Source organism: Anopheles cruzii, chromosome 3 (genome assembly GCF_943734635.1).
Source record: "Anopheles cruzii chromosome 3, idAnoCruzAS_RS32_06, whole genome shotgun sequence".
NCBI classification, from domain to species: domain Eukaryota; kingdom Metazoa; phylum Arthropoda; class Insecta; order Diptera; family Culicidae; genus Anopheles; species Anopheles cruzii.
The window spans coordinates 18,339,226-18,353,407 of NC_069145.1; the positions used below are offsets into that span (position 1 = coordinate 18,339,226).

General features: G+C 50.5%; 4 protein-coding genes across 4 annotated transcripts; 3 read left to right on the forward strand and 1 right to left on the reverse strand.

Annotated features, from left to right (window-relative positions):
- Nucleotides 1-2,525: 2,525 nt before the first annotated feature.
- Nucleotides 2,526-3,215, forward strand: LOC128269975 (uncharacterized). The gene is made up of 3 exons (XM_053007378.1): nt 2,526-2,848; nt 2,923-3,020; nt 3,100-3,215. The coding sequence occupies exons 1-3, from the start codon at nt 2,526-2,528 to the stop codon at nt 3,213-3,215; spliced, it is 537 nt and encodes a 178-aa protein (XP_052863338.1).
- Nucleotides 3,216-4,199: 984 nt separating this feature from the next.
- Nucleotides 4,200-4,831, reverse strand: LOC128274029 (uncharacterized). Its single transcript, XM_053012111.1, has 2 exons — nt 4,714-4,831; nt 4,200-4,638 (listed from the first exon to the last, which is right to left on the reverse strand). Exons 1-2 carry the CDS (start codon nt 4,815-4,817, stop codon nt 4,200-4,202), a joined length of 543 nt encoding a protein of 180 aa, XP_052868071.1. The 5' UTR covers nt 4,818-4,831.
- Nucleotides 4,832-11,005: 6,174 nt separating this feature from the next.
- LOC128269976 (uncharacterized) lies at nt 11,006-11,845 on the forward strand. The gene is made up of 3 exons (XM_053007379.1): nt 11,006-11,181; nt 11,280-11,419; nt 11,721-11,845. Exons 1-3 carry the CDS (start codon nt 11,006-11,008, stop codon nt 11,843-11,845), a joined length of 441 nt encoding a protein of 146 aa, XP_052863339.1.
- A 693-nt stretch (nt 11,846-12,538) lies between these two features.
- LOC128269977 (endocuticle structural glycoprotein SgAbd-5-like) lies at nt 12,539-13,018 on the forward strand. Its single transcript, XM_053007380.1, has 2 exons — nt 12,539-12,678; nt 12,748-13,018. The coding sequence occupies exons 1-2, from the start codon at nt 12,539-12,541 to the stop codon at nt 13,016-13,018; spliced, it is 411 nt and encodes a 136-aa protein (XP_052863340.1).
- The last annotated feature ends 1,164 nt before the right edge of the window (nt 13,019-14,182 follow it).

Below are 14,182 nucleotides of genomic sequence, written 5' to 3' on the forward strand. Positions count from 1 at the left end.
CACGCCCGGTCCCCTTTCGGCACTCCGACATTAAAACTACTTTCGGCCCGGAGCTCCAACGGACCCAAAAACGGACGCGACAGCGGACGGGGCGAGTTGCGCCTTTCGGGTTGGAGTTTTGTTTATTTCCTTGACTAAATTAAAATGAAAACCGAACCGAATCGTAGCCGAAACGGCCACCGGCAACCGAAAACCGGACGAGTCTATGCTGCGTGTTTGTGCTTCCAATTTGTACACACGTCCTCATTTCGTTCTCAGCAAACCCCCCGTTCTCGGGATTGAAGCTGGGAGCAGGGTTTCGGACAGCCGCTACCGGAGTGAGCAGCCGCTTAGGCAGGATTCGAACTGGTAGCGAAAGGAGTTTGTTTAGTGTAGGACCTCATTTTTTAAACTTCAATCGAAAGGATGAAAAAACGAGCCGCACAGCAGACGGGAGATAGGAACAGCTGCCCGTGTCCTATTGATTGGTTATTGATTAAAGCCCGAAACCCGCGCGAAGGGGTTGCGTGCCGTATGCAAAGGATTCACGCCCGGACGTGCATGCATAAATCGAATTAAAGTCCTGCGGCCGGCAGAAGCACCCTGCGGTATTGGTTCGAGGGTCGGGTCCCGGGGATTAGGACCTTCGGGACACGCAGCGGGCCCCGAATGCAACCGACGCAAAGCGACGAGCACCGTTTACCAAAAAAAGGGGTGCAAATGATGCAAAAACGGTTGCATCGCGGACTGAGCCTGATGACGGCCGGCATCCAATAGAGGCAACAGCTGCCGCTGGAGGTGAAGATATTAGACACCCTGTCAGCGATCGCATTCGACTCAGTGTGGTGCGTTGGACGTTGGAAGCGTTAAATAGGTGGCATCCATCGGCTATAGTTTATGGTTATCCTTTCGTTGCTTTACACTCTATAGAGGACGAAGAATTGCTCCTTCCAAACTCAATCGGAAGTAAGATAGCTCAATTCGAGTAGGGTTAAAAGTCCTCCAACGAAGCCACTAACACTGGGCAGATTCGAGATATTGGCTATGATGGAACAGTTCAGCGCTTGTACATTATTTCCCTATTTTCTGCAAGCGTATAGTGTCCCATTTCGTGAATGTAAAAGTTTTTGCTAAATGTTTACAATTTCTAGAATGAAGTTTGAACTTGTAAAAGTCAAGCAATCGGTAGTTTAAAATCCAAACACTAGATAGCACCTCCACCTTATACAAGCACCTCACAAATACCTCATAAAGCCACGAAAGAATGATGAGCGGGTCAGCGTGAGTTTATGTTTTCGTTGACCCATCAAGTTTCTGGTTTATGCCCCATTAGGATGGCCCGTCAACCACCGGTGCCCACTTTTGGTGATCATCTTTCGATGGGGCGATATTTATAAAACACTCATCGCTAACGCCATCGTCATTCGCCAGTCAATGGTCCAGCAGGTCGTGCCGAGAAGATCACGCAAGAACGCCGACTCAGAGTGGTACTCGGCAACGGCAACATGGTCCGCAAACAACGTCTTGTCGGTCGTCTTGCCTGCATCACCTTCTGATGGCTCGCAATTGTGCCCGCGGATCCACTGGAACGCGATCTGTACAAGTTATATGACCTCGAGGAGATCAAAAGCACCGTTAAGACTTTAATCGACAGCAGGTAGGTACCCATTAGTGACCTTCGGTGCCGAGTAAGCTCCTCGTACTAATCTTCCGGCTCGATTGACAGTGTCGGCATCAGCCTGGAAGAACACCTGATCCGCTACGTTAAGGGTGAAACTCAGACTCGGAAGGTCGAGAAGTACCGATTTCTTACCGACGACGGGCGAGGCCCCCGTTTGATCGGAGTTCATTACGATGGGGTTACTATTATCGGTTTTCAGACAACGACCAGAAGCCAAAGATTGTCTTGAACGTCGACATAACGGATGATGACGTCGCACAGAAGGTGCTCCTTTCGCTGGTTGGCAGTGGGCACATCAAGTCGCTGGTGGTGCAAAAAACGAAAAAAAGTGTCACAGTGTAGGTGAGCCTTTCTGCTTGAGGTCTGAAGCATAACAATGTGCAGCATCGCGCATGGATTGCAAGCATACAATGAACACAAACATAAAAAGCCGACACGGAATCGCGTGGAATTCGCACGAAACCTGTTTGAAGGTTACCCGGTGATGGTCTCTCGATATCTCTCTCTCTCTTTCACGGTCAACCGAAATTTGGAGCGTGCTGAGAATGGACGCTACTATTACGGCTTCTAGGCATTAGAGACCTACTCGAATCATGCCGCAGGCAAACATCTAGAATCGTTGATCGAGTCCGTGACCAACCGAGAGATGCAACGCGATAGTGAACTTCCTTGCCGGAACTCCGGGGAAGCCACCGGGAGCCGATGGTTCTTGGTAGCGCGGCGTGACTGATTATCATAGCGACCTCCGGGATCACGGGATCGAGATTGCAATGACAGCTATGGTATAAATCGCCTCAATTGCACCACGAAAATGACCAGTCAATTACTAGCAGCTCGACACCTACTGCCTGCCATGAGTTGGACGATGCTCTCGTTCGCTCTGCTCTCCGCCTTGATCGGACCACCAGCCTCTAGCGCCCCACTAACCGGCCATTTTCAAGTGGTTGCCATTCCGTTCGCAACGGTCGACGCGAACAGTTACTGCCGAAAGCTGCACTCGAAGCTGCTCCACGCGGCCAATCCGATTTTTGTGCTCGAAACAAGTGTCCCCCGACGGGTTTATCAGGTACTGCCGAGTGTCGCGACGACAATGGAACCGATTCGACCAACGACGGGCGCTCCGGATGACGCCGGAAACAAAGTTGACGACATTCCGGTTGACGATCTTGTGAATATGATACGCCAACAGTGAGCCAGTGAATTTCCAGGAGTTCTCCAAAACTGTGTGTTCCTCATCGAAGCTGTTTCGATTTTGTCCACAGAGAGGTAACGGTCGTGAGCCACCAGATTGTGGAAACCATCACGCTGGAAACGAACGATGGTCTGGTACGGTTGACGGTCGAGCGTCCCGGCAACTTAGGTTCGTACCTCGTGCAGACCGTGGGCAGCTAGCATTCTGACCCGTCCGTTCCGTTCATTTCCAGCTCCATCCCTTGCAGAGTCATCGGAAATTGCAGCCCGAAGTGGGCTGGGCAATGATAAACTGCTCCTGTCACTGCTCGGCGGTGGCCGCCAGAGTAAGGTGCGGCGCATCGAACGTGTTAAAAATCTGTAACCTGGGGGCGCCCCAAAACTCCTTCGCACCTAACCGGGCGTCCCGAATCCTTGCCGCATGTATCGGTCCAGTATCCGTGCCCGCCGTGGTGGCCTAATCTTCATCTAATCCCAGCGCCCCGGCCAACGCGCACCGCCACAAGACAAACAAATCCAATTATAATTTATTACAAGAAGCGATATCATACAGCACTTCCGCCGAGCCGAGGCCGGGCTTAAATCGTCACATCGCATGTCGCACGGACCAACCCATCGGGGCCCTGCCACGGACCGGAAGGCCGGAAAACAAATGACCTGGAGGGGCCGTTCCGAAGCAGAGTGCGTGGTTGATGGGGCCCGGAATCCTCGAGCAAACTTCGAATAAATATTAGCCTTCCATGGCCGGGCCTCGGGCGAGCTTGTTAAGATTGAACCGTACATATCTGGCCCAATTTCTTTACCCGCTTTTTAACCTTTATCACCCGAGCTCACTTGGGCTCGGGCCCAAGGTCCTAGCGATTCCCGGCTACCCGGCTCCTGACACTACCGCCACCGGTGGCGTTAAGAATCATCTACCTTCGGCCGAGCCCCATGTGTCAAAATCACCTTCACCAGCGCCTCCCCCCGACGTGGATGTCCTCAAGTGCGGGGACCGACCCGGCTTCCGAAGCAAACTTAATTGAATAAAATTAATAATAATAAATTTATTCGTGACTAAACCAACTTGACCGTACTTTAAATTTATCATCTTGTTAGGAAATCGGCTCGCCAGGGCAGGGTGGAGTCGGGCCGGGTCAGGCCGTCATGAACGTCCAGTGAGGTTCGTTGAGCCAGAGGTTCGGGCTACTGGTGGGCCAACCTTACGATGGTAAGCCGACCATGGACCTAGAAACCTAGTATTGTTGTACCATGACTTTCGACACAAAGAAATGGGACCAGGATTCCTATACTGTCTTCACTTTTATTTCATTGAAATAAGGTACATTCTCAAGGTAACGGGGGTCACTCATCCAACAAGCGACAGTAATGCTGCCTGTTTCGGACTAATTCGGTTGCCACCTCCGATGCCGGCGCACGGATTTGCGGTCGAGCTGTCATCAGTCGTCGCATTAGCGGCCGCCGCTTGGTTCGGGTCGTAACCGGCGCACGGATGATCCTCTGACAGCTCGGTCACCGGAGCCTCACTTGCCGGTGGAGCAACACTTGCCGGGGTTTCCTCGGAGCGGATTCCCACCTCGTCACCAATCGATGGGACACCTACGCTCTGTAGCTCCGGTGGTACCTGTACCTCGGGAGCCTCCGCTGGATCGGCTGGTCGGCGTCCCAGGTTCAGCGTTAGGCCAGTGGAAAGCCCGAGATGGAAGCCACCGATCGGTGTCTGCACTCCGATTCCGTTCGGTGGCGCGTTCGGCGCATTCTGAATGCCACCGAATGGAAACTGTGGACTGTAAAAGGGCAAAAGTGCGTACGATTTGTGTCTCCACGACGTTTCGGTGTCACACGCAGTCACGGTCGCTTACCGTGCTTCACGAACAACCCGCTTGATCACCACTGGACCGGCCCCAACTGCTGCCAGCAACCACAGGAAGGTCACTGCCACACTCACGCTTGCTGCGAACTTCATGTTGCGCACTTGCCCACAACCTAATTGCAACTGGCGGCGATCGTACTGTGATGGGTCCGCTTTTAAGTTCCAGACATCCAGATAAACACCTGACCGGTGCCTTGCGAGAGAGAGAGAGAGCGAGAGGTGCACCTGATGTTTGACGGTGTTTGAAGTGTTCCCAAAACCACCTCACGTTCATCATTAATCACGCGAAGATGACGTGAGACAAAACAAATTCAAAACATGTTGCAGCAGGCACTGAATTCGCGAAATGGTAACCCAGCATACCAACCTTTCGATCTGCAAACAGGATCGTCCACAATGGCGAGACCGGATTAGGACCGCCACCCAAAGCGATCGTTGAGCCACTGGTGCCGCTAAACTTTTGTCCTACACTGTGCGCTTATCGTTTTTTTTCTGTACGTTTCACCAGCCTCCAACATATGGATGAGTATTTTCCGGTTAAAAAAACCGGTTTATATGCGCCGGTTACTGTGTTTCTTAAGTTTAACTTTTTTGCGGCAGCATGAAATCGGTTGATGTTTATCTATATCCGGCTGTTCAGTAAGTATTGCGGTACTATAAGAAAAACATAATGTTATGGTTTAAATTATACTTTATTATTCAGTAAGGTCTCCCTGAACACACTTGATCCAACGAGATTCCAATTTATGAATTCCATTCCTAAATCTGGAAGGGCTACGCTTCCATAGCTGGTATGACCTCATCATTTGATGAAAAGCGCTTTCCACGCATGATTTTCTGTTAGGTCTGGAAACAGATGGAAGTCACTAGGGGCCACATCTGATGTACAGGGTGGTCAAACAAGCGTTCTCTTTTTCATTTGGTTATAAAACAAAAACGGCTTAATATTTTTCGATGCTTGAACATTTATTTGAAAGGTTGATCATCAAATTTATGTGTGAAAAACAATTTCGCTCAAATGTCCCCCTCGGCTGGCTTCGCAGTAGCCCAATTGGTCGACCCAATTTTTGGGCACTTTTTCGACTGTCTGTGGTCCTATCTTGGCAATGGCAATTTAAATTTCAGTCTTGATGTTGTCAATAGTTGCTGGTTTGTTGTCTTTCACCGATCCCCAACAGATAACAGTCCAATCGTGTAAAATCGCAACTCTTTGGAGGTTAATTCACAACACCATTTGTACTGATTATTCGCTGTCCGAAGACGCGGTGCAACCAATCGATCGTGGCTGTCGCTGTATGGCAGATAGCCCCGTTCTGTTTTAACAAAATGTCATCCAAGTTCTCAGCTTCAATTTTGCCAAAGAACCAATCAGCCAACATGGCTCTGTAGTGTACGCCTTCGACGGTTATGGCGGCTCCTTCTTCATTCATTCATACGGTGGCCGATGATGCCGCCGGACCGAAATCCGCACCGAACAGTCACTTGTTTTTCATGCATTGGCTTCTCTTGCACGACGTATGGGTTTTCCGAACCCCAAGAACGACAATTCTGCTTAATAACATAGCCACCGAGGTGGATATGAGCTTCAACGAAATGAGCTTTTCAAATATCGTACCGTTGAGATAAGACTTACCACTTTGGAAGTAAGTTTTTAATATTTCCCAGCATTCTTCAAGCGTTTAGCGACCCACTTCGTAAATTTTTAAGTGTTTACTAAATGTCTACAACTTCCAGAATCAAGTTTGACGTTTTAAACGTCAAATAATGGGTAGTTAAAAAAGAGAACGCTTATTTGACCACCCTGTATATAACATAACAAACATAACACAATAAATGTAGGCTAGTAGCAGCGCCCTCTGCTGTTGAAGAACTTATTGAACAACCCAGTTAACACGGTGCCCCAATGGTCCCGGTGTCCACACTGAGAGTAGGCACCTGAGCATCGACAAAAAATGGGAATCAATTAAACTCCTCTACACGTAGTTCGGAATCTCTCTCTCGCTTCTGAATAACGGGGTTTTAATGCCTTTTCTGTGAGTATACAAGTTGTCTTTACTTTCCATCCGTTGAATGCATAGTCCCTCGAGGTAGCCCTCCTATTCCTATCCTATCAAATCCACCTATATTTACACAAAAACCCGCTTCAGATTATCCCAGGAGTGAGATCAACACCTTCTGGTCGATTCGATTGCCAAGACCTTCTTCCGGCGGTTCGGTCGTTTCCTGCTCCAGTGGATCCACGGTCATCAGGGGATCCTCAGAGCTGCTTCCGACGCGCATAGGGTGCTCGCTCGTGGCAACTGTCGTTGTGGATGTGGCCTGGTGCCATGGCGGCCCCTGACCACCGATACCGTACAGATTTTCGTCCTCATCCTGGGGAAACACGAAATCACCGCCCGGTGACCCGGTGGTACTAGTGCTGATCGCCGCCTTGAATCCGTCTTGACCCTGGTATGGGCGCTGCCACCCGCCATTGAAATTGTTCAACTGTTCCGAGCTGGGAAATATGATTCCGAGTGGGTTGGCCCGTACAGCTTCTCTACTCTCTGTCGGTGGTGGCGCTGTTGGCGCTGATCGGGCCAACGAATCCGGACTGGCGGAACCAACATCCAGCAGCATCGGTGAGGGCACATTGTTTTCGGCGGGACCGGACGTTGTTGCAACGATTGGCGATTGTGTTGTAGCCGCGCGACCAGCAAACGTTGGAGTTACGGAGAACGTAATCACTGGGGGTTGCGTTTGGATAATGCTTCTAAATGTTATCGACAGTGGAGGCCCTCGCCTGTTTGCTCCTTGGTGGAACGGTTCCACGGGCTGTGCCCTCGATTGCTGACCCGTACTCAGTCCGAAGGAGTTCTGCCACACACTTCCCAGCTTAGCCCTAGAAAAGAGAGATGCGATCTTAATGTCCCCATTCGGAAGAACAGTGCTTGCATCCTTACCGAACCACCACAATGGACCGAATAATATCATCCGCGGTGAGCTGCTGCTCTGCGCCCTCGGCACGATCCAGTGCACCGCACGCGAGTAACAGCCAGCAGAAGGCTCCGGCAACGAGTGACTTCTTCCAGTTCCCGTGCATGACTACATCTTGCTCACGATTGGGAAAGTCCACGGACGGCCGAACTGTACTCGGAAGTCGGACAAGCCAGCTATCGTTTTTGCTCGCTCTCCGGCTCGAACTGCCTCGAACGCGACCACCACCAATACGATCCCATCCGTGGCGCGTGGAATATTAACCAAACGCCTCTCGATCGATCTTCCTTTACCGGTGTGTCAGGTTCTTCGCCTAATCAAGCCACCACACAGCAGGTGGATGTTTATTTTCGTGGGGCGGTTTTTGCCGTCCCGAAACTCGCACCACTCGCAGGCGATTTTTTGCCACTTTCGAACACATGGCCACTCGTGAAGCTGCCCTCGCTCGTTCGGGTTTCTCTACGTGCTTAATCTACGGCCCTTTGCCCTGTCGGCGGATCGCATTAAGCATCATCGTCACACAACGACCTTCGCCCTCAGGATCCCTCCGAGCGGGAGACCCTATCGGTTCCGTTTCCTGCATCACCTCAGGCATCAAGATCAAATCTGGACCAAACCACAACCGGCGATGATGATGGTTCGGAGGTTAAAAGTTCGCCCTAAAAAGCGTCCGGATGTCCGAGCTAATTGGACCAGATTTCTCCTGGTACCGGTTCGAGAGGGTCTCTCGGGGAGGATGAAAAAATGACCTGCATCCTCCTGGATGCTGAAACTCGGTGTCAAGATCAAATCTGTAACACAACCCCCCGGGACGAGCTCACTCGGCCCAGTCTCTGACCCGTTGCGCTGTGGACTGGTTGGCAACAACCAACTGACTGACTGGAACCGGCGCCCAGCTTCTCGACCAAACTGGACGAGCAGACGAATGGTCAACGGGGCTCGCCGAATTAACACACTGGCGCACAGGAGTACAGAGGTGGAAAAAAACGAACACCCCTCAGCGCGCTCAGGTCTTTCGTAGAGCCCATCAGCGGATCGTCCCGAAGCTCAGGTTTGCAAGGGGCGTGCGGGGCATTCGGGGAAAAGAACGATGTTCTATGGGACATACCGGTTGGCCGGGCCAACACCCAAAACTGGATCCGTGGACTCCGTTGTCTGGCTGGACCCTGGCTGAACCCTCTGCTTCACGGGGCACGTGTTCAGCGTTTGGTCCGTCCGTATATTGATATTCTAATCCGAATTCTAGGGTGGGCCGATGAATTTTGTCCACCAAAATGACCACCAAATGTGGCCCTCGCGTATACCCAGCGAGTGTGGTGCGTCTAATCGTCCGCCAAAAAACGGTACTTTTCGCGATCCCCGAGAGTCGAACGAGGCAAAGTTATTGCCGTTTGAAAGCCAAGCCAAAGTCGCTTTCATCGAAGCCGCAACATTGAGCGGGCGCGGCCCTGATCATGAATATTTATGCAGTTTACGGCCGGTTAGAATATCTGGTGCCGGACTGAGCTAGCAGACGGCGAGCGGTGTTAAATATTCGCCACACGCAACACCGAAAGCTATTGATGAAATCTTTGGACAGCAGTCGACATACTTCTCTAAGCTCAACACTGTGGAACGTTTGGTCGAAGAATAATGGGCAGTGTTGTTTGTCAAATTCAAGATCCAGTGTTCCAGTGGCCGCGCAGCACAGCGAGAGCCCACACACTTGAAAGACTTGAGAGAGGTGCTAACACACACTCCTCAAGCGTTCTTTCTGAAGGCGTTGGTGTGATTCTTCTTCGCGGCTCTGAAGTGAATGGAACCTGACCACCCATAGAATGGCTTTGCGTAACGAAGATTCAAGGCACACACAAGAAACCGAAATGATGCGTATTTGAATTGGATTTTTCTACTACTTTGGAGCGCGATCCCTAGAAACAAGTTCTAGGTTTACGTCTATCCGATGACGCACGAAGTGGTTTTTAATGACCCCACTTACAGCTCGGACTCGGGCATCCATAAAGACGCTCGCGACGCGTGAGACCACAAACGTGAGGCCTTCTTGCGTGTTAATGCCCTTTAATGAATCGGTCCGAAGTGAAGTGACATACTTTAGGTAAATTAATCGATCACCCAAAAGTGAGTAAAGCCAGTATCGGTGGCAATGATGCAACAGTTAGCGATCACCTCGACCTTGAAATTGAAACTCGACCGTTTCCGCACTCACCGTGCCCAATTACAAACTAGTGCCACAGTTCAGGGCACAAACAGACAGTACATTGACCATATGTTTCGCCACCATCTCTTGAACTCGAATGCGTGCCCGGGTGTTCGGATGGGCTCAAAGAGGTGCTAATGTGCCGCACCCGTCGCAGCAGATGCTAGCCCCACCAGACACACCGCACGCGTTTCCGGCCCGGCCTTCCGACGGGCCCCGTAGGAAGAACACAGCTTGAAAACTGGTTCTAACAGTTAAATGTCGAAACTAGCACCCTTGTTTCGGTCGATCGGCTGCGGAAGAGTCCGTCTCTGAGAGCGGGGCCAATTCTGCAACAAAAACCATCGAAAGAACTTCAAACAACTTAATCGATCGTGGCAGACCTTCCAGCAGCGCCAAGTTCCCCCGCCCCAAATATAACGCCCGCAATGCACGTTGATTGCTCGCGAAGGAAAGACCTCGCCCGACCGGTTGATTTCCTCAATCAACCGCGAAACGTTCTAGCCGTTCAAATAGGCAAATCTAATTAAGCTCGCATTACGCGCACTGACGTAAAAAGCTCACCGCGGGCAAATATGAGCCTCGCATCGCTAGCCGGTTAAGCATCCCCAATTGCGCCGATGGATCGATCGCTCAATTGCTGCGTAAACAGGCAGGACCAACAACAACAAAAAACGCGTTGATCCTCCGCGGCTAGGAGGGGTTGGTAAAAAAGGTCTAGGCTGTGGTCAATCGCAAGACAGCGATTGTTTCGTTGTTGCCTTTTTTTGCACCATGCACCAACCCCCCTCGATTGGGTGCGCTTTTCAACATTATGCAGCTACATACCGTGGCCATTTCCGCGCCGAGACAATTCAGGGACACCAAGAACAGGGGCCGTCCAACGGTTTGATGTAAAAAAAGAACCCTCACTCGGGGTGGCGAAGACGCTCCCGTCACGGGGATAATCGCGCCCGACCTGAACTCGTTTCGAGCTCCACTCCACGCCGTCCGTCCATCCGTCCGTCCATCTGTGTGTGGCACAGTCACTTTCGGGAGTGAATATAAAATTCGCACGACCACAGCCAGCGGCAGTCATTGCTTGGGTGTCGCTAGAACTGTCAACATCATGGTCCTACGAAGCAACGGTCCGGTCGCCACCGGTGCGCTAATTGGTGCGGTACTGTTCGCGGTGCTCCTGGGGCAACAGTTTGCGCCGAGCGCCGGCTTCCTGACCTACACGAAATACGTCACCGAGAGCATCTCCAACCGGTCGGATTTTGTGAACAAAGTGCTGAGTGACGAGTAAGTGCGCTTCACCGGGACCCCACCGGGGGGTCTGTCGCCCCAACGTGAGTTTAATCCGTGGAGTAACTTTCTGCATCGCCCCAATCCCCAAAAAGGATCAAGCTACGAATTGTGGACCACTCGGTGTACGTGTACGATTGGGATCACGACACGCTGAAGATTAGCGGCAAGTGGGTGCTCAAGTCGCAGGAAGACGATGCCAAGTACTACGTGGAGTACACGCAGAAGATCGACAGTAAGTACCGACTCCGAATTAGATGTGAAGCCTATTTTTAATGCCCTGACTGAAAAGCGTGAAGCGTGAACCCAAATATTCTGGCTTGCTAGTGCTTTCTTTTAAATTAACCAATCGTTAGAATTGCCTCCCGAAACAATTTCGTTAAAAGTTCCACCGAGAAGGCACCGAACTTTCGTAAAGCTCGGAAGCGATGCAAGCTCGTATGAAAAACATTGCATGCCAGCCGGTGGGTTGTACGCAACCTTAGCCAGCCGGCTTCGTGCAAGTCCATCAATTGATTGAAACATTTCATTTGCAGAAGAAACGGCCTTCAAAGGAATCCTGGAAAATTTGAATGCCAACGATCAGATCACCGACATCAAACGAGTTGAGCGCGCCAAACCACAGACCTACACCTTCGAAAAGACGTTCTCGTTCTGGTAGAGAGCAACGGGAAGAACATGACAAACAACACGTGCGAGCTACTATCGATTTAGGCTGCCCTATTTAATCGTCCCCCGCGAAGTGACCCGCATTGTGTTCGAAATAAAATCTGAAACGTGTTCGAGGTGATTCAATACGAGTTCGCTCATTTCCTAGTTCCATGATCCATTAAGACAATGCCAGGTCGTGGTACGAGCAGCTCTCATGGGCCCATGCCAACTAGTCTCTAATACCATTTAATTCTTGAGGTGTGAAAACCCCCACTCCTTCGAAAGGGAAACGTCAAAAAGCTTGCTGTTGGTGTTTGGTTTCCCATTTTGTCACACATTCCGTTGCGCAAGATTAAGCGGTCTAATCTCCGGACGCTAACCCCATGCTGGCCATATATCACAAACTGCCAAACGTAAACAAATGACGATCTGTCCATTGGAAGTGCCCCTGATTGATTGTCAATCATTAGCCTTCGGATGGGTGGCTAAGCATTTAATATCCACGATTTTTTTTTTCTCGGGATGCATTTACAGCCGCCAATGGATTCGATCATTGTCAATCGATTGACTAAATCAATCGACGGTTCGATGTCCATCGCCGGTGGGTGGGTTTCATGGTATAAAAGTTTGCAAACTTGCAAGGCTCACCATCAGTAGCCACCGAAGGATTGAGTAGCGAACCCGAGCCTGCCCCCACGAAAGGATGCAGTCGATTCGCTTGTTTTTGATTGCAGTCTCCGCAACGTTGGTGACAGTGTTCGGTGCTCCGGTGGATCCCGTGGCCACACCGTACATTTTGCAGTACGAGAGCAACAATGCGGCCAACGAGGGATACAGCTTCGAGTGAGTAGCCCCGTATTGTGCCGGCTCTGAGGGTGAGGTCTGACCCGCTGGGGAATCTCTCGCACCCAGGTTCGAGCTGAGTGATGAGCAGAAGCGCAAGGAAGAAGGGACGCTGCGGTTCACGAAGGACGCCGAGGGAAACGACGTATCGTTCGTGGCCGTCCAAGGACACTACTCGTTCGTTGGGGACGATGGCCGCACGTACTACGTGGAATACACGGCGGATGAGAATGGGTACCGCACCAGGATGAGCGCCGGCGACTACCCGGGCGATACGGATCGTTCGCTGGCCGGCCGCGCCGGCAGCCACACGACGACACCAGCGTCCAGGAGAAATTGATTAATGGAGCCAAGCTTCGCTATCCGCGGTCGCGGATCACACGCAGCCGCACACGCAGTCATTTGAATAATAAAAAAAAACGCGCAAGTTGGAAACAAAACGATGCGGGTCTTTCCCAAACATAGCTCATATCAGTATCCTTGCGCGATGAGTAATGAAGCAAATCCCGTGGTTCTGAGCGCTACTTCCGGTTGGTCTTGGCGTGGGACAATAGTTTATCGCTTTCGATAAACGCATGAGTTATGGGATGCGCTTAATGATCGGCCATCGTGGATGATACCGGTTTAGTGAAGGAACGTCTCAGTATTGAACTCATATTACTGAACACAGGGACAACGTATAGGGGTTCTGGTTCTGATTTGATGATTGAAAGGTTCTGTTCTGTTCAAAGGTTGCTTGGTCCTTGTGTCTTCAGATAACATAATCCCCGAAGGTGACAGACAACGGCGATGTAATTGAAGTTTTATTTGACATTTAGATAGATCCAGTTTGATAAATACTTTAATGACTCTTATGCCTATCTGTAATTTGACTAATAAAGCAATACATTAGTTCGGGGAAAAAGAAAACTATTATTTTGTGCGTGAGATTCAGAACTTTCTTTAAAATGTTTCGGCATGTCCGGGCTGGGTCAAATATGCACCATTTGATCATAGCAGTCTTGGTCTTTATTGGTGACAAGCTGTAGTAATCGATGTTCACAGTCTTCTCTAGGGTTCCCATTTCCCAAACACTCAGGGAGTTTTGAATTGCTCGATAAAGGTGACAGTCACTTGATGCCTGGTCCGGATACAGACGCGTGTAGCCTGATGGAACACAAAACCTCTTCTGTCTGCCAAATCATTTCTGGCCAATCACTAGCTTCAAACTATCCAATTGTTGGCAGTAGAGATCTGAGTTTAGTGTTTGGCCATACAGAAGCAACACACAATAAATTATTCCTTTCAAGTCCCACCAAATGCACAGGAGAACCTTCTTGACCGTTATCCCTGGATCGGCGACCGTTTCAGCTACTTCATCACCCTTCACGAGCACGATCGTTTTCAAGAGGGCTTCTAACACTACGAAGCTGAAAACACCAAGGGACTCTTCGATATGAAATGTTAGCAACATACCACAGGAATGTTCGCGAGGATTCTTTCAGGCCTTTAAAAACCAATTGCG

Coding starts and splice junctions, on each gene's coding strand:
- LOC128269977 (XM_053007380.1), top strand. CDS start 12,539: ATGCAGTCGATTCGCTTGTTTTTGATTGCAGTCTCCGCAACGTTGGTG. Junction 12,679..12,747: donor AACGAGGGATACAGCTTCGA/GTGAGTAGCCCC, acceptor TCTCGCACCCAG/GTTCGAGCTGAGTGATGAGC.
- LOC128269976 (XM_053007379.1), top strand. CDS start 11,006: ATGGTCCTACGAAGCAACGGTCCGGTCGCCACCGGTGCGCTAATTGGT. Junction 11,182..11,279: donor AACAAAGTGCTGAGTGACGA/GTAAGTGCGCTT, acceptor ATCCCCAAAAAG/GATCAAGCTACGAATTGTGG. Junction 11,420..11,720: donor GTACACGCAGAAGATCGACA/GTAAGTACCGAC, acceptor TTTCATTTGCAG/AAGAAACGGCCTTCAAAGGA.
- LOC128274029 (XM_053012111.1), bottom strand. CDS start 4,817: ATGAAGTTCGCAGCAAGCGTGAGTGTGGCAGTGACCTTCCTGTGGTTG. Junction 4,639..4,713: donor CGGGTTGTTCGTGAAGCACG/GTAAGCGACCGT, acceptor GCCCTTTTACAG/TCCACAGTTTCCATTCGGTG.
- LOC128269975 (XM_053007378.1), top strand. CDS start 2,526: ATGCTCTCGTTCGCTCTGCTCTCCGCCTTGATCGGACCACCAGCCTCT. Junction 2,849..2,922: donor GTGAATATGATACGCCAACA/GTGAGCCAGTGA, acceptor TTTTGTCCACAG/AGAGGTAACGGTCGTGAGCC. Junction 3,021..3,099: donor CGAGCGTCCCGGCAACTTAG/GTTCGTACCTCG, acceptor CATCCCTTGCAG/AGTCATCGGAAATTGCAGCC.